At 35.2% G+C, this 18,897-nt stretch overlaps 1 protein-coding gene across 3 annotated transcripts in view; it reads right to left on the bottom strand.

The window, feature by feature from the left end:
• The window catches only part of LNPK (lunapark, ER junction formation factor), an 84,905-nt gene extending 69,068 nt beyond the window's left edge, over positions 1-15,837 (bottom strand). For all 3 annotated transcript variants that reach the window (XM_006151107.3, XM_006151109.3, XM_006151108.2), the window contains exons 1-3: positions 15,747-15,837; positions 13,631-13,672; positions 9,486-9,673 (exon numbers count right to left, since the gene is read on the bottom strand). In XM_006151107.3, the coding sequence (XP_006151169.1) occupies positions 9,486-9,673; positions 13,631-13,672; positions 15,747-15,773 (257 nt within the window). In that variant the 5' untranslated portion in view covers positions 15,774-15,837. The remainder of the gene's footprint in view (positions 1-9,485; positions 9,674-13,630; positions 13,673-15,746) is intronic.
• Positions 15,838-18,897: the final 3,060 nt, after the last annotated feature.

Here is an 18,897-nt window from a genome sequence, read left to right as displayed (position 1 = left end):
AAATGCTAAACAAACTCACCTACAAAATTTTGGGTGCTAAGTAAAATTCTAATTAGCTAGGAATATAGAAAGATATGTTTGCACTGAGACAAATCTACAAATAACTGGCCCAAAGTAAAGTAAACATACCATATGGTTATTTTCATTGTAAAAACCAAAGCAAAGTACAAAATTATGTTTTAAACTTAGACTAATTTCTTTCATCTCAGTTAAGTGTAAGTAGTCTAAACTCACTAAAAAAAAATAAAATGTTCAGACTACATCATAAAGTAAAACCTAACTCTATGGTGTAAACTGATACTTCTAGAAAGTTGAAAAACAATGGACAAAGGTATACCAGGTAAATGCAAATGAAACAAGAGTTATAATCTTAATATTCAAAAATTTTAAAAAAGGGAAAAAAAAGAGCTTTCAACTAGAGAATGATCATTCTACAGAATTTGAAAAAAAAAAAAAAAACAGAATATGACTTCTTTCCAACAAATGGTACCAGAGCAACTGGGAATCCACAGGCCAAAAGAAAAATATATTTTAAAAAATTCAAAAAACAAGCACTTTGGGCCGGCAGGTGACATGGTGGTTAAGGGTGTTGGACTCTCACATGACCAACCGCAGTTCAAGCCCCAACCTGGAGGATTGCTTTCTCATTCTCTCTCTTTCTCTCTCTCTCTCTCCCCCCCACCCACCCACCTACCCCTCCCTCCCTCTCTCTCTCTGGTCAAATAAAAATAAAGTCAAATTAAAAAAAAATTGTTAAAAAAAAAATCTCGGGAACCAGCAGTTAGCATAATGGCTGTGTCGCTGGACTCCCACGTGGTCGACCGTGGTTCGTGTCCCGGACCCGGTGGCTTAAAACTCACGCCGGGCACGTGTGCGTGCGTGCCCAAGATCCCAAGAGGAGAATGGAGGAGAAGGGATTGCGGTGTGACCATCCCCCCTGGGGGGTGATTTCTCGCTTTCTGTCTCTATGTCTCTCTCTGTCTGTCTGGCGAGCGCACGCGCCCTACAGTGAAAATCTCTCAAAAAAAAAAAAAAAATCTCAAAAGGGAACTTTTATACTGGGTTTTCAGAAAAATCATGACACGTTTTTTGCATAGAAAAATATTTGTTGACTTTTCCAATAACTCGATACTGTTGGTGGGAATGCAACTTAGTATAATACTGTGGAAAACAATATGGAGATTCCTCAAAAACTTACAAATAGATATGATACAGCAATCCCACTCCTTGGTATTTACCCAAAGAATAGGAAAGCACTCAGTTGGAAAGGCACGTGCATATCCATATTTTTACAGCATTATTTACAATTGCTAAGACATGAAATCAGTGTAATTCCCCAAGTACTGATAACTAGATTGAAAAACCGTGGCACATATATACTATAGAATACTACTAAGCCATAAGGAACAATAAGATCTTGTCATTTGATTAAAGTAGATGAATATAAAAGACACAATACTATGCAAAGTAAGACACACACTGTATATCCCTGCAAAATACATACTGAATGTCTGCACTCTGTGACAGAAATTGCAAGACCCAAAAATATCATAGTAGGAAGGATAAGTGTAGATACCAGAGATTATAAGAGAGGGGGAGTGGATGGTACAACATGGATGGGTGGGGCAAAGGGAAGAAAGACTGAACAGACAACAAAATGTTAATATTCTCTGTTGAAAATTATGTATATGGAAATATCCTTGATTTAACTGCTATTCACTATATACATACTTCGAAAAACTATAATGTAAGCCTCAACCTGAACCTCACCCCTATACAAAAATTAACTCAAAATTGATTATGAACTTAACTGCAAATTTTTTTGATTTTTAATTGATTTATTATTATTATTTATACATTCAATTGCTATACATCACTTAGATTGTAAAGAGAATTTACCCAGCATGAACTACACCTCAGACACAGAAAAAAAAGTGGAATAAAATCTATAGCTAGGCAAGGGATTCTTAGATTTGACAAGAAAAATACAATCCATGAAAGGAAAAACTAATGGATTGAACCTTAACAAAATAAAAACTTTTCTTCTGTTTTCTCTTTAATTCCTTTCCTCTCACTCTCCTCTATCTCCCACCCTCTTCTTACTCTGTCTCTAGTATCATAACCGCTATGATGTTTCTGTATCTTCAGTTTCTGTCATAGAGTGCAGACAGTCAGTAATAGTAAATGGAGACAAGCAATGTGGATTGTCTGTTGATGATAATGTGTATCATATTTTTAACTGGACTGGTGTACAGTGTATTCATGTTGGGTAAATTCATTCTACAAGCTGTAGAGATATAAAGTGGTTGAATGTGTAAAATAAAATAATAAAAAAAATTTTTAAATAACTTGCTCTACAGATGACTCTATTAAGAGAATGAAAAGCTAAAGATTGGGGAAAATATTTGTAAACAAAGAACTTAAATCTAGAATATATATAAAGTTCTCAAAACTCAACAGTTAAAAACAAACAAACAAAAAACAATAACCTATGTCACCCAGAGGCTTGGTGGTTAAGACATCTGAATACCACATGGTCAATTGCAAGGTTCAAATCCCAGATGCTGAGACTTGGAAAACACACTGGGTATATGTGCATGAGTGCCCAAAATCCCAAGAGGAGAATGGAAAAGGGATTGCAGCATGGTCATACCCTATGGGGGGAGGGGTATTCATTCTCTCTCTCTCTCTCTATCTCTCTCCCCTTCTCTGTACCACCCCAGCAATGAGAAAATTGGACAAAGACATGCAGGTATTTCACTTAAGAGGAAATATAAACGATAAACACATGAAACATCATTAACCATTAAAGAAGTAGAAATTAAAACTAAAGTAAGAAGTTACTATATATACCTACTAGCAATAGTCATAATAGAAATAGGAATAACACCAAATGCTAGCAAAGATGCACTGAAACTAGATGACTCACACATACCTAATTAAAAACATAAAAATGATAGTTACTCTAAAAATGAGATTAGCACTTTTTTTTCCAAAACTTAACATATACTTCCATATACCCTAGCATTTTTAATGTTGGGCATATATGCCAGAAAAATGAGAACTTACGTTCATACAAAAAAAGTTAGTGTTATGAACGCTAATGTTCATAATAGCCTTATTTATAATAGTCAAAGACAGAATAAAATGTCCTTCACAGTTAAACAAACTGTGGTACATTTATCCTATGGAATACTATTCAGCAAGAAAAAGAAAAGAACTACTGACACACTGAATGAATTGGATAAGTCTCAATAATATACTGCATGAAAAAAGCCAATTTCAAAAAGTTATAAATGATATAATTCCATTTTGTAACATTGTTGAAATAACAAAACTGTAGAAATGGGAAACACATTAGTGAATAGGAGGAGTTAGGAATGAGGCATGTGGAGGAGGGTAGGTATGGCCATAAACAGGTAGCAAAAAGGAGCTCTGTGCTGATGAAATAGTTCTCAATCTCAATCATGAAGTGTAACACATGTAATAAAATTTCACAGAAATATAATACACACACGAACAAATGCAGATAAAACTGATGAAATCTTGGGATCAGCAGTTGGCATAATGGCTATGTTGCTGGACTCCCATGTAGTCAACCACAGTTCAAGTCCCAGACCCAGTGGCTTAAACTCACGCTGGGTGCATATGCATGTGTGCCCAAGATCCCCAGAGGAGAATGGAGAAGGGATTGTGGCATGGCCATCACCCCTGGGGGGTGATTTCTCACTTTCTGTCTTTCTCTCTCTTTCTGGCGTGTACATGCACCCTATAGCAAAAACCTCTCCAAAAAAAAATAGGCTCTGTGGATGGAATCAAAGTTAATTTTGTGGTTATAATACTTTACTATAGTCATGGAAGATGTTACCATTGGTGAAGATGGGGTGAGGGCACACAGGCACTCCTTGGACTTTTTTTTTGTAACTTCCTAAGAATATATAATTATTACAAAATGAAAAATTATTTTAAAAGGGGGGTTGGTAGATTGGTTGAGGGCACTGGACTCCCACATGGCCAACTGTGGTTTGAGTCCCAGACCTGGCAGGTTGCTTTCTCACTTTTCCTCTCTCACTTTCTCTCTCTCTGTCTCTCACTCTGTCCCTCTCTGGTCAAATTAAAATAAATAAATAAATGAAGTTAAATAAAATAATCCTTTAAAAGAGTTCTTTTAAAAAGGATGTGTTTACAATGAAGATTTAACTGTTGGAAATACATGCATAAAATAGCAAAGCATCAATATTCATAAAGCAAAACTAAAAAAAAAAACAGGGAAAAAATACATTATTGTTAGGATATAGAAGATCTATACAACATAATGTAATTCTCATTGATAACATTAAACTCTGTGTACATGTAAAAAGACTGCATCTTCAACTGTTCATGAAGCATATATAGCATGCCACCAAAAACAACAAAAAATTCAATAATTTCAAAGTAGAAGTATTATTTAACAACATTCTCTAAAATGATACAAGAAAACTAGAAATAATAACTAAAACCAAAAAGCAACATATAAATACATAATTGCCACTTGAAAATAATTCTAAATTATTATCCCCCAAAAAGAACATCGCAATACCAAATAAATAAATAAATTAATAAATCACTACCTATCAAGACCTATGGTATAAAAACTAAAGCAGTGGTCAAAAATATCATAGCCTCAAATATATGTACAGTGTATTGTGTTAATAAAAAAGAAAGAATGCAAATAAATATATTAAGCATTCAATTAAACTACAAGAAAATAAGTCTAAGGAAAAGAGTAAGAGAATAAAAGCCAACAATTTTTAAAAAACCGATTCTTGGGACCAGCAGTTAGCGTAATGGCTATTTCACTGGACTCCCATGTAGTCGACCACGGTTTGCGTCCCGGACCCGGTGGCTTAAAACTCACGCCGGGCGCGTGTGCGTGCATGCCCAAGATCCCGAGAGGAGAATGGAGGAGAAGGGATTGTGGCGTGGCCATCCCCCTTGGGGGTGATTTCTTGCTTTCTGTCTCTCTGTCTCTCTCTGTCTGTCTGGTGAGCGCACACGCCCTATAGTGAAAACCTCTCAAAAATAAATAAATAAATAAATAAAATAAAATAAATAAGTAAAGTAAAATAATAAAAATAATGATTTTATGATTTTTATTACCTACCAAAACTGAGTACCCAAGTATGGTGGTTGTCCTTTTGTGAAGAGGTTATTCCCATGATGACAGCCCCATATCAATGATAGTCAAGCAGTAATGATGCCAAATATTGGTAGTGAGCACCTATTTTCTAGGGAAAACTGATGGAACTACATTTTTTTTAAAATTAAGTTTTTGGGGACCAGCAGGTGGTGTGGTGGTTAAGGAGCTGGACACTACTCCCACATGGCTGACCACAGTTCAAGTCCTGGACCTTGCCTTCTCACTTTCTTCTCTCTCTCTCTGGTAAAAATTTTAAAAAATAAATAAATGAATAAATATAAGTAAAAATAAATAATTCTTTTTAAAAATTAAGTTTTCTAGTTTTAAAGAATTATTAGTGTAAGATTTATTTGCCAAAAAAAAAATTCTTATAAGTCAGAACAGCAGATCTGCTAGAACACAATTTATGGATAACCATTAGAATTTGCACAGTAGAATTCCCCATCAGACATCCTTTTCAACTAAATACAAATCTTTTATAATCAGAAAATTAATTTTGTGTGGAAAAGGATGTCAAGTGAGTTTTTAAGTACTTAAAAACAGAAGGTGCCATGCACTAAAAACTAAACAAAATGTTTTACTATATTAGTCCCAAAGGAAAAGAGCCTACTATCCACCAAAAAGTTAAACATCTTCCTTGATTTCTCCTTTTCCATAACCTATTTCCTCCAATCAAATTGTAGCAACTTTACCTCTAAGGTACTTCCAAGTCATCTATTCTCCTGTGTGAAAGGGCAGTCCAATTCAGCTTCGTTTTTAGATCAACCTTCTATAACAGCCTCCTAGTTATTTCAGTTCTTGTTCTCTTACCAGTCTCCACATGGCAGCATGTATGAGCCTTTTAAATTAAATCTCATTATTCCCTTCTCACTCTACATCTTTATAAACTTCCAATTTTATCCAAAATGAAATTCAAACTCCTAACCGTTCGTGATCCTGATCCTGTCTAATTCTCCAAGTTCACTCTTTATCTCCACTTTATCAATCACTCTTTCTCTCCACTGTGCATTCCAGACTTATCTATCTTTTTAGCCCTCAGGTAAGTCATATCCTCTCCTACTTTACTGTCTTTACTTTTTATGTTCTCTCTTAGAAAGATCTTCCCTGAATTCTTGGGCTTTTGTATTTGTTTCTAAGATCTGAAGAACATGTTGATATAAAGAAACTCTAACAATATCCAATAATATAGAAAGAAAGAACTATTTGAATTCCACCATCTAGAGAAAATGATCATAAGTATTTTGGAGGTAATCCTTTCATATCTCTCTATGGATATATGTGCCATTTTCTGCTCTCTCTATACACAAATAGTCTTTCATAAATTCCAACTCCTTCCATATTGGTTCCTCCTCTTATTCTAGTTCTCCAGTCAAATACATCCTCAAGAGAGACAAGCATATTTCTATCCTAAAGTAGCATATTTCAGGGCCAGCAGGTCAAGTGAGTTTTTAAGTACTTAAAAACAGAAGGTGCCATGTCAAGCGAGAGAATGAGGTCACAAATGAGAACAAGACGAGGTGAGATGGCGTGATGGTTAAGGCACTGGACTCCTACATGTCCAAGCGCAGTTCAAATCCTAGACCCGGTGATCTGAAAATCACACCAGGTGCATGTGCACGCATATCCAAATTCTTAGGAGGAGAATGGAAGAAAAGGGATTTCAGAACAGCCTTCCATCCCCACCCTCAGGGGTGATTTCCCACTTTCTCAATTTCCTTTTTACTATCTCTCTCTGTCCCTCTCTGGTAAGTACACACATTCTATGGCAAAAAAAAAACTTAAAAAAAAAAAAAAAGCATTTTTCTGTCACAATATACTGCTTAATTTCTTCATTGTATTTATCTGTCTATAAAAATAACTGTTTCTTTGTTTACTCATCTCTATTGTTTATCTTTCCAAACACAGCAGAATGAAGACAGAGATCGTGCCACTGTTTTTTCCATCGCTAGAGTCTAGTCCAATACCTTAAACTCTACAAATGCCCAGTATAATGAATGATTAGATGATGACTTTGATTTTATCTTCCATTAAAATTTCTCTCATTAGCATCATATTTAACTGTCCACTTTGCAACTTCATCTAGAAAGTATACAAGTATTTCAGTCTCAGTGGGTCATCAAATCTGCTTCTCCTCATGTTGCTTCCTAGTTAGGTAAATGATACCACCATCAACCAAACATCCCAACATATAAATGAGCTTTATCTGTATAGTTTCTAAATATCTTCATCCATCTATTTCATTCAGCCCATCTGTTTCTCTTTTTTTTTGGAGAGGTTTTTGCTATAGGGCGTGTGCACTCACAAAAAAGTCAGAGAGAGAGAGAAAGCAAGAAATCATCCTCCAGGGGGAATGGCCACACGGCAATCCCTTCTCCTCCATTCTCCTCTCGGGATCTTGGGCACGCACACACACGCGCCTGGCGTGAGTTTAAGCCACCAGGTATGGGACTCGAACTGCAGTCGACTACATGGGAGTCCAGCAACATAGCCATTACGCTAACTGCTGGTCCCCCCATCTGTTTCTCTTTAATCCCAACATTCAAGTGTCAATTACCATCCATCATTTCTCTCCTACACAGCAATAATAACCTTTTAACTTCCAGTTCCAGATCCATTCTTAAAAAAAAAAAAAATTCTGCTACAGAACACATATATGCTTGCCAGAGACAGAGAAAGTGAGAAAGCACCCCCCAGGGGGCCAACTATGCCATAACCCCTTCTCCTCTCAGGATTTTGGACATGCATACACACATGCCCATAGTACTTTTCAAGCCGCTGGATCCAGAGCTCGAACTGCACAATCTGCCATGTAGGATCCAGGAGCTTTAACCATCATGCTACCTGGCTAGTCCTCCAGATCCATTCTTATTCCTCTTTAATTTATTCCTCATACTGTAGTCTTGGTGGCTACAATGGCTTCTCATTATTCTTAGAATAAAGCCTTTATAAATTCCCTTCCATAGACTATCGGGTCACATGAAATACCCTGTCTTTTCTCTGTAATCTAATCATTAGTCTTCCTTAAATTCTTTAAGCCTACCATCCTCTAGCCTATATCAGGGCCTTCAAATGTGCCCACCACCTAAGATAAACTCACCCTTCAGGTCTCAAACTCAAACATCACTGAGAGTCTCTAGTATGCAAAATTCTAAAGACATACTTTCTGCCATCCCAAAGATTTCCATCCCTTGCTTATACAATCAAACAGTAATCTAGATACTGCAGTGAAGGGACTTTGCAGTTGTAATTAAGGTTATTATTCAGTTGATTTTAAAATAGAGAGATTATCCTGGACTATCGTGGTGAGTATCATGTAATCACTTAAACTCTTAAAAGCAAATCTTTCTTTCAGCTAAGAACAGAATAGGAAGTCAAAGAGACGCAGCCAAAGTAGGCCAACAATCTGACTGAGCCTGGAAGCAGAGTCTCCTCCCAGACACTCAGGCTAGTTGATATTCTTGACTAAGGCCTGTGAAACTCTAATTAGAAAATTCAGTCAAGCCCTTTGACTTTTGATTTACAGCACTCTGGTATAATAAATGGGTATATTTTAAGCGGCTAAAGATGTGGCAGCAATGAAAAACTAGGAGAGAGGCTCTTCCTTGACCCCCAACCATACCCAAGACTGGGTTAATTCCCATTAAATGCTCACATAGGATTTTGCACTTCTCTTTCCTAACACTCACCACTTAATGTATGTGGTCTAAAAACTCATAGTCAGAAATGTCCTGTTTTTGTGTACCATATATCATTACGACTCAGTGTCTACACAACCAATAATCGTAACATTTGCTAATTGAATGAACAACTTTTTGATTAATTGTCTCCCAAAATTCACAATCAAAATATTAATAAATCTCCTGTAAAGTGTTATATTATAAAATGTTTTTATAACAAGGATCAAGTGCCTTATAACAGGGATTAAAAACAGGAAGAAAGTTAGGATAAATGGGATATATTAAGAATCATTTGAGCAGCTGTTCTTTTGGTTTTTACAAATCCTCTCTTACCCACCATTAATCCCAAATCCTTGTCCACTGTCCCTAGGGGAGCATGACCATCTATTAGAGAATCACAAAGCATTGCCATATAGAGCCATTATTGCTAATATCAATAGGTAATAGCCTTCAAATATGTCATAAAGATTTAAAGCAATTCTTATAAATGTTTAAAGAAACTTTTTAAGCTGTAAAAATAAAAATCCAAATTTATTCAACCTGAGTCATTACTATTTCATAATAAAAAGAAATATGATACATTAAAACTGGTCAGAAAAGGAAAAGACCAATAAAAAAAATTTACTTACATCAATGGAAAAGCAAAAAATGGAAGTGTCATGGCAAGTCTTGCTGTAAATTCATCAGGAAGATACCATAAGTATACAATCAAGCATGTAAACAGATAGAGAACTGAGGAGTATAGAATTAATCTTCCAACCCATAATTTTTGTAATCTCTGATTTTTTTCCCTAAATTCTTCCAATGCTTGAATTTCCTGTTAAGAGAAAAGTATTCTGTGTTATTAAATCTCAAGCTTCATAAAGAAACCAAAATGTTAAAATTTTTTAACATGACAAAAAGATTATATAGAAACAATTCTAAAATCAATAAAATTGGAGTTGGCAGACAGTACAGTGGTTGGGGCACTTGGCTTCCCACATGGCCACCCACAGTTTGAGTCTCAGACCTGGCGGCTTGCTCTCTCACTTTCTCTCTCTCTCTCTCTGGTCAATTTAAAAATAAGCAAATAAAGTTAAACAGATAATAGAGGGTTTTTTTTTTTGTAAAATCAATGAAATTCAACATCCTTTTATTATAAACAGAACCTAATACTAAAAAGAACACTAAAAATGAAAAGAAATATTCTGACAAATCACTTTCTTTAAATTTTTTATTTATTATTTTTGTTTTTAATTTGCTATGGTACACATGTACTCATCCAGAGAGAGACAGAGAAGGAGAGAGAGAGAGAAAATGAGAGAGCATTCTCACTCCAGAGGGGATAACCATGCCTCAATCAGTTTTCCTCCACTCTCCTCACAGGATTTTGGGCATGCATGCACACACCACTGGCATGTATTTCAAGCCTCTGGATCTGGGACTCGAACCACACAATCAGCCATGTGGGATCCAGCTACCTCATCCACTACACCACCTGGCTGGTGCCTGACAAATCACTTTTTAAAATAGAAAATTAAATACTGGGCCAGCCGGTGGCATGGTGGTTAAGACAGCAGGAGCCACATGGCTGACTCCACAGTGCACGTTCTAGACCCAGTAACTTGAAAAACATTCCAGGAGCATATGTGTACATGTGCAAAATCCTGAAAGGAAAAATGGAGGAGAAGGGGCTGGGACATACATAGCCATCCCCCAAAGGATGTATATACATCATCTAGCAAATTAAAAAAATAATAATAATACTGTTTTTAACCTAACAAATTGGCAAAAATTAGAGAAATGAAATTGGCATCAGTAAATAATATTTGTTGAGTCAAACAACTAATAATTCTACTGTTCAAGGTCTAAAAGAAAAAACTCTGGCATTAAAAAAAGAACTAATAAAATGAAGGGCCAGCCACAGAGATCAGCACATAAAGGGAGCTGTTTTCCACATGGTAGAATATGGTTCAAATTACAGTCCTGGTGGCTTGGAAAACCCAGTAGGCACATGTTCTGTGTATACCCAAAATCCTGACAGGAAGAATGAAGGAAAGGAATTGTGGTGTGACCACCCAATTTTTTGTGGGTGCATGTTCTCTGTCTTTTTGGCAAGTGCATACACCCTCTGGCAATAATTAAACTTCTTTAAAAATTAAAACATTAACTCATACTAGATTCCTTTAATATATTCATCACTTCTCAATATTCCCAAGGATAATCATCTTTTATAGTGATAGAAAATATAAAAGGTGTGAAAATACTGTAGACTAATAAAAATTGTTACAGACTATCGTATAATCTATTTTATCCTATCTGTAATACTGATTTACACCATGCCATAGATCTAATCTCATTCTAAATGACTCTATTACTTGATATTGACTTTATAAGTCACTGATAGACTGGATTTTATTTTTTACTATCATATAACATTAAAGTTCTCTAAATTCCCATACTTAATTTTTTCCTTTTTTTAAAATTTCAATTTCTTTTATACATTCAATCACATGATCCTTAGCTTGCAAAATGAATATTCCAACATGTGTACATTTCTCACCAGTCCAGTTGACAATACTATAAAATTCAATAGATAAAAATCCATTTGTTTGTCCCATAAATGACTAGCCTATTTTTCTCCTTAATGTCTTTCCTCAGACTCTATTCCTTCACCCACCCTCTTCCCACACTGTATCTGGTATTCACAACCATTCACTATGTTTCTGTATCCTTTAGTCATTCAGTTTGGGCCACAGAGTGCAGGCACTAGGTATATGTTAAGTGGAGACATACAATGTCTCTCCTTCATAGCCTGGCTTTCTTCACTCAGCAGTAAATCTTTCATATTCATCCACTTTCTGTCAAAAGCCAGGGTCTTGTTTTTTATGGCTGAGAAGTATTCCATGGAGTATATGTGCCAAACATTTTCAATCCATTCATCTGTTTGGGGTTGGTTCCATGTCTTAGCAATTGTGAATAATGCCACAATAAACATTGATGTGCAAGCACTTTTCTGATTAAGAATTCTTCTGGGAACCAGCAGTTGGCGTAATGGCTATGTCGCTGGACTCCAATGTAGCTGACCATGGTCTGAGTCCTGGACCCGGTGGCTCAAACTCACGTTGGGTACGTGTGCATGCATGCCCAAGATCCCAAGGGAAGAATGGAGAAGGGATTTTGGTGTGGCCATCCCCGCTAGGGGGTGATTTCTCACTTTCTGTCTCTCTGTCTCTCTCTGTCTTCCTGGTGAGTGCACCCACCCTATAGCAAAAACATAAGAAAGAAAGAAAGAAAGAAAGAAAGAAAGAAAGAAAGAAAGAAAGAAAGAAAGAAAGAAAGAAAGGAAGGAAGGAAGGAAGGAAGGAAGGAAGGAAGGAAGGAAGGAAGGAAGGAAGGAAGGGAATTCTTCTGTCCTTTGGGCAGATACCAAGGAGTGGGATTGCTGGATCATATGGTAGTTCTATTTGTAGATCTTTGAGGAGTCTCCAAGTTGTTCTCCATAGTGGCTGGAGCAATTTACATTCCCACCAGCAGTGTAGGAAAGTTCCCCTTTCACCACATCCCTGCCAATACTTATCACTTTCTTTTTTTTTTTATCTTAGTCATTCTGACTGGGGTTAGGTGGTATAGAATTGTGGTTTTGATTTGGGTTTCCCTTACAATGAGGGATGTTGAGCATTTTTTTCATATGTCTTTTAGTGCCTTCTGGCTATTCATATGTCATCTTTAGTGAGTGTTCTTTTGAACTCCTTCTCCCATCTTTTAATAGGGTTCATCTTTTTTCCAAACAGCTTCTTTAGTTCCTTATGTATTCTGATTATCAATCCCTTATCTGATGCATAGTTTACAAAAATATTTTTCCATTCTGAGGGCTGTCGAGTCACACTAATTACTGTGTCTTTTGCCATGCAGAAACTTCTTAATCTGATATAATCCCACTTGTCTATATTTGGGATTATTGACTGTGCTTTGGGGATCTTATTTAAGAAGTCTTTGCCTACCCCAATGTCTCCCAGAGCTTCCCCAGTGTTTTCCAGCAACAGTTTTATATTTGAGGTCTTAGGTTTAGATCTTTGATCCACTTTGAGTTGATTTTTGTCAGTGGTGAGAAATAGGAGTTAAGATTCATCTTTCTGCAAGTGGAGATACAGTTTTTCCAGCACCATTTGCTAAAGAGGTTTTCCTTTTCCCAATGGATTGACAGGTATCCTTTGTCAAAAATCCGTTGGCTGTATGTTTGGGAATTTATTTCTGGGACTATATTCTGTTCCATTGGTCCACCTGTCTGTTTCTGTGCCAATATCATACTGTTTTGATTACCACAGATTTGTAGAATATTTTTGGGTTAGGGAATGAGATGCCACCCACTCCACTCTTCTTGTGCAAGATTGCTTTGGCAATACTAGGTCTTTTATGATTCCAGACAAATTATATGATTGTCTTTTCTAGATCTGTGAAGAATGTCTCTGGCACTTTGATTGGGATTGCATTAAATATGTAGATTAATTTGGGTAGAATTGTCATTTTGATTATATTAGTTTTTTATTCCAGGAACATGGGATGTCCTTTGACTTTTTTGTGTCATTCTCAATTTCTTTTTTTAGCTTCTCATAGTTTTCTTTGTGGAGATCTTTAACTTCTTTAGTTAGATTTAATCCTAAATAGCTTATACTTTTTGTGGTAATGGTAAATGGAATTACTTTTATCATACTTAATTTAATCTCCCAAATAATATATACTAAAATAATATTTAACACCTAAAATAAATTAAAATACTTCATAAAGAACATACCTTATCAATACTTTCTAGAACTTCAACAGTTGAAGGTTTCGTCTGTTAAAGAAGTAGAAATTAAGAGGCAACATCAAAATTTGTTTTACTGCAAACTTAGAAATATTTTTATTTATCTAATCATAAAAGAATATTTTAATCCAAAATCAAGTTTTTTCAAATGTTGTCAATCAATATGCTTTCTTATTGATTTCTAAGATTTATTTAAGTGAAAGTTATAAACAGAGCTATCCCCTATAAGATTAAAAATTAAGCATTTCCCTACTTAATGTCTTCTTAGTTCTATTAGGACTTTCAACTCTGATAGCTCAACTTCAATCATTCCTAACCTCACTATAGCATACTTCTATAAAGAAAAACAATTTTCCCCCAAGAAAAAGTTTCATAGATGTGATTATTTAAAAGAATTGATATTGTAAAGAATTCACATGGCCAAGCCAAGGTGATGCAAGCAGAATGGCACTGTCTTGTGATGGCTAGGGCCATGTGGAAAGCCAGAGTTTGATTCCTCACTCAACTTAGATAGTCCATACCCAGTGGCATGCACCGCCAGTCCCAGGTAATTAGGAGGCTGGAGCAGAAGGATAGTGATACAGGAAGATATTATCAGAAAACCTCTCTCTGTGTGTCTCCCACATGCTCTAATTAAAAAAAAAAAAATCAGACTAAAGATGGTTTGATTTGTTATTGCTGAAAGTTCACTTAGGATTCTGGAGGTCAAAATCAATAAGTTACCTTCATTCTTAATTTCCAAAGTACTTTTTTGAAGATCAAATTTTAAAGGGGCAACTAAGAAAAACACTTCATTACAGCAGAGCTTGTCTGCCAAAGATATTTTTTATACCATGTAAGGGGAGGGGAGAACACCCAAAATGGCTCATATAACACTTGAGAAAATATTTACCAATTACATACTCAACAATCCAAGAGAGTAATGAATATCAGTTCATTGTAGTTCCCCTAAGAGTTGTTAACATTAGGTTGAACCATATGAAATTGGCATTTTTGTGAAGCAAAGCAATTGAATATTGGCAATTTCATATGGCTCAATCTAATAAGACAAAAGAGGAATATAGATAAATTTGATACTCAAGCAGAACTGCCATAAGGTTTTAAAGAGAGAGGGGTCAATACAATGTCAATCTAAAACAAGTTGTTCTAGCAACAGTCCAAAAACTAAATTATGTGCCAAGTATTGCTATATTCCATGACTATGATCATAAGGTCATAAGGAGTCAAAAATTAAGCAGTTTGCCTTAAACTATATTATCTCCTCTTACAGTCAAGAGGTCATTTTTCAATATAATTCATATCTTCGACTTCTAAATTTGACCTTTTTCCTTTAAAGGCTTATCCAATCAATCTAGCTACACTTTTAACTATATTAAACTTATAATTCCTAAAAGCATATTTATTATGACTTCAATAAATACTTGTGACAAGTTTTAACTAAAAAGATAGAGTCTGTAAAAAGCATAAGTGTGGTATAGAATACTTAATTTCAACTATCTTTCAAATAAGTCTGAAATTTAAGCAGTATAAGAAGGAAACAACAAAAGATAAATATTTGTACATCAATACAGATATAAGAATAACTATTATGTTAAGGGGAAATAATTTGATTAAACAGCAACATTAGACACCCAGAGAACAAGTAGAATTATTAAAACCAAGTTCACATAAAACATTCCAAAGACGGGAACCAGCAGTTAGTGTAATGGCTATGTCGCTGGACTCCCACATAGCCGACCACGGTTCGCGTCCCGGACCCGGTGGCTTAAAACTCACACCGGGCGCGTGTGCGTGCATGCCCAAGATCCCGAGAGGAGAATGGAGGAAAAGGGATTGCGGCGTGATCATCCCCCCCTGGGGGATGATTTCTCGCTTTCTGTCTCTATGTCTCTCTCTCTCTGTCTGGCAAGCGCACGCACCCTGTAGTGAAAGCCTCTCAAAAAAAAAAAAAAAATTCCAAAGACAAGAAAAAAATTAAATAGAAGTAAAGATAAAATCAAACTACTACTCATGGCTATTCTACAAAGGAGATTTTTTTACAAACAGCTTTATGTGACACTTTTATGTTAGACTTAAGAACTAGCTATAAAGAAAAGTAACTTACCCTCCATCGAGAAAATAATCCACCCATCTTTTATTTGTAAAAGCCAGGTACAATGATAAATATCATCAATTATCCAAAGAAATTCACAGCTAGAAATAAAAGAAGCATTTTAAAATTTTAAGTTACAGCATACCCACTATAAAATTTAGATTGCAATACTGTCAAAAATACTATAAAATATTAATTTCTTTGTACCCCACCCATATGATTGAATTCAGTCACTGGAACAGAGTCCGCTTTTTAAAATTTTTTTCAAAATCAGGACATATTTAAAAGTAGATATAAACCAGAAAAGACTTTTTTTTAATGACAAAGTGTTTTAGAAGTATATATTCATACTACTTTGTGATTTTCTTTAAAGTAGATTCCCTATGCTGCTCTGGGAACAAAAGTTTTACTTTACCACTCTCATTCTACATAATTAAATGAAATCATTACTTTCACTGAACTGTCTCCCAACCAAGCTAGTTATATGGAATTAGGGATGTTTCATGTTGCTCAAAAGAATATTTCTTACAGGTAAAAGCAGAAAGTCACCTGCATTTTTTAAAAGAATTATTTCCAGCTTTCATTTATTTTCTGTGATTAGAGTTAATAATATCACCACTTTCTTATAGAATAGTACCAGATAAGAAAACTAAATGCAAAGTTTAGTTATTTGCCCAATAGCTGGGAAGAAATAGAGCCTAAAGCCCCTCTAACTTTAGACTTCTGGTCTCCATTACTAAACACTATCGTTCAACACCTAAATAAACATTTCTCTCTAAAATGTTATCTAAATCCTTCAAGCTGGCTGACTTTAATCCTAGCTAACTATATAGCCCCTTCTTTTAATAGTTTCTCTATGACTCAAATGTTTTATTTGTTTTTTGGGGTTTTGTCATGGGGTGTGAATACTCACCAAAGAGTCAAATGTTTTATAATAGACTCACTAATAATATGTTCTAAATCAGTTAATTGGTTAATAATAATTACATAAATTTGCATTCTTTCAGGTTGAAATGGTAAAAGTATACTTTCAAACTAACATATTTGACATATTTTCACCAAACATGATTATATACTTGTCAATGTATGAAACATTTTTACCAAAAAAAAAAAAGTTATCTAGGCCCTACTGCTCACACTTTTTTCATACATGTAATACCAAAATAATAGTATATATTGGAATTAGCATAAGGATTCCTACCGTGGAAGCAATTTGTTAGAAAAATCTAATTATATATTTTCACTTGAAGTTATTTTTTAAGGATAGGAACACCTATAATCTGTCTTGAAAAATTCTTAAGTTTATAAATATAATTAATGTCATAAGCAATGTTTAAGTCATGATCTAAATAGTGTTCATTATTCACTATTAGCTCAACACTCAAGTTCCTAAAATACAGTTGTAAGAAATGAATAAAAGTATAAATTTCTATCTGTGTTAAGACATTAAATAAATCTTAAAACTTTATGGTGCTAAAAATAATCACCAAGAAAGGTCAAGAGTGAGTAGGAGACTCAGATAAACCATTTAATTTGGTATTCTCAAAGCATACATCATTCCACTGTTTTTGAACTAAGGTATCTAAGCATGTTTTATACACAACTGACATATATTTGGGTTTATATCAAACCAAATATAAATCAAACAGTTTAGATGCCAAGTCAAGTTTGTAGGCATCACACCCTAAGACTGTGATCAGAATTTTTAATATGTGAAATTAATGACAACAATTATCAGCTAAATGCTTGATAAGCACTTGCTTTCTAGCAGGCTCTAAAACAAAATACATAAATTTTAGCATTTAGATACTACTATCCATTCATTTTACAAACACAGAACCTGAGGCTAAAAAAGTGATCTGCTAACATTCCTAACATGTAGCAGAGACAGACATAGTATTTTAGTTTTAATCTTTTTACAAAGTACCCGGTTGGGACTAGCGGGTGGTGTGGTGGTTAAGGCACTGGGCATTCCCACATGGCCAACCGGGGTTCGAGTCCTGGACCTGGTGGCTTGCTTTCTCACTTCCTCTCTCTCTCACTCTCACGCTCTGTCTCTCTCTGGTCAAATTAAAAATCAATAAATGAATAAATAAAAAATAAAATAAATAGCTATTTAATAAAAAAAGTATACTATATAATAAGAATCCTGGACTTTGCATTGGCAGTTATTTCACTGTGCACTGCCTTTGCTTAAGCACAAGAGAGGAAAAAGACTCAGTTTTGAGTACACTCTGAAAAACTATCATACCCTTATTTTTTAGAGTTGAAATTAAAGGAAGCCAAGAGCCCAACTTTTCCTGACCATTTTTCCTTCTCTATTGCATAGTATCAACTACTGGAAGAATAGTTCTACCAATCACAATCTGTCAAGGTTTAAACATAAGGTATCTCTAACTGGCCTAATAGTCTTTCCTGGGGTTTACAAGCTACTTTCTGAAAATATTCCTGATTTTACCATGTAGCAAATGTTTCTGCTTTTGTTGCTAACAGAAATTTAAACAACGTTAACTATAACTGATAAGATCAAACACTTTGTTAGTAATCTACTTTTATACATGTAACTGAGTGAGGTTTTGTTTCTGTGTTTTATTCCTCGGCTGAAGTGAGAAGTCTAAAACTTCTTACTTAAGAAGTCTAAGAGGGGCTGGCAGGTGGCATGGTAGTTAAGGGCACTGAATTCCCACATGACCAACTGTGGTTCGAGTACCAGACCTGGCAGTTTGCTTTCTGACACCCTCTCTCTGGTCAAAAGAAAAATAAAGTTAATTTTTTTTTTTTAAAGTTTAAGAATTGGTGCTGTAGACAGAAAAAATTATAGCTAAAGCTCCTTAGAACGTACTTCAAATAGAGAAGTGATAAATCATATTCAAAATCACTTTAAGGCCAGCCTGTGGTCTGGTGGTTAAGGCAGTTGGATCCCACATGGCTGACTGTGCAGTTTGAGTCCCACACCTGGAGGCTTGAAAAACACATTTAGCACATGTGCATACATGCCCAAAATCCTGAAAGTAGGGAAAAATGGAGAAGGGATCATGGCATGACCATGCCCCATGGGGAGCACTTTCTCATTTTCTCATTTTCCCTTTCTCTTCTCTCTTTTTATCAGTGTATGTACATTCCTAAGTTTATATTTAAAAAAAAAAAAACCCCACTTTGCATC

The sequence above is a fragment of the Tupaia chinensis genome, unplaced genomic scaffold, assembly GCF_000334495.1.
Source record: "Tupaia chinensis unplaced genomic scaffold, TupChi_1.0 Scaffold000314_1, whole genome shotgun sequence".
In the NCBI taxonomy this organism is placed as follows: Eukaryota; Metazoa; Chordata; class Mammalia; order Scandentia; family Tupaiidae; genus Tupaia; species Tupaia belangeri.
This window is presented reverse-complemented; position numbering and strand designations above follow the sequence as displayed.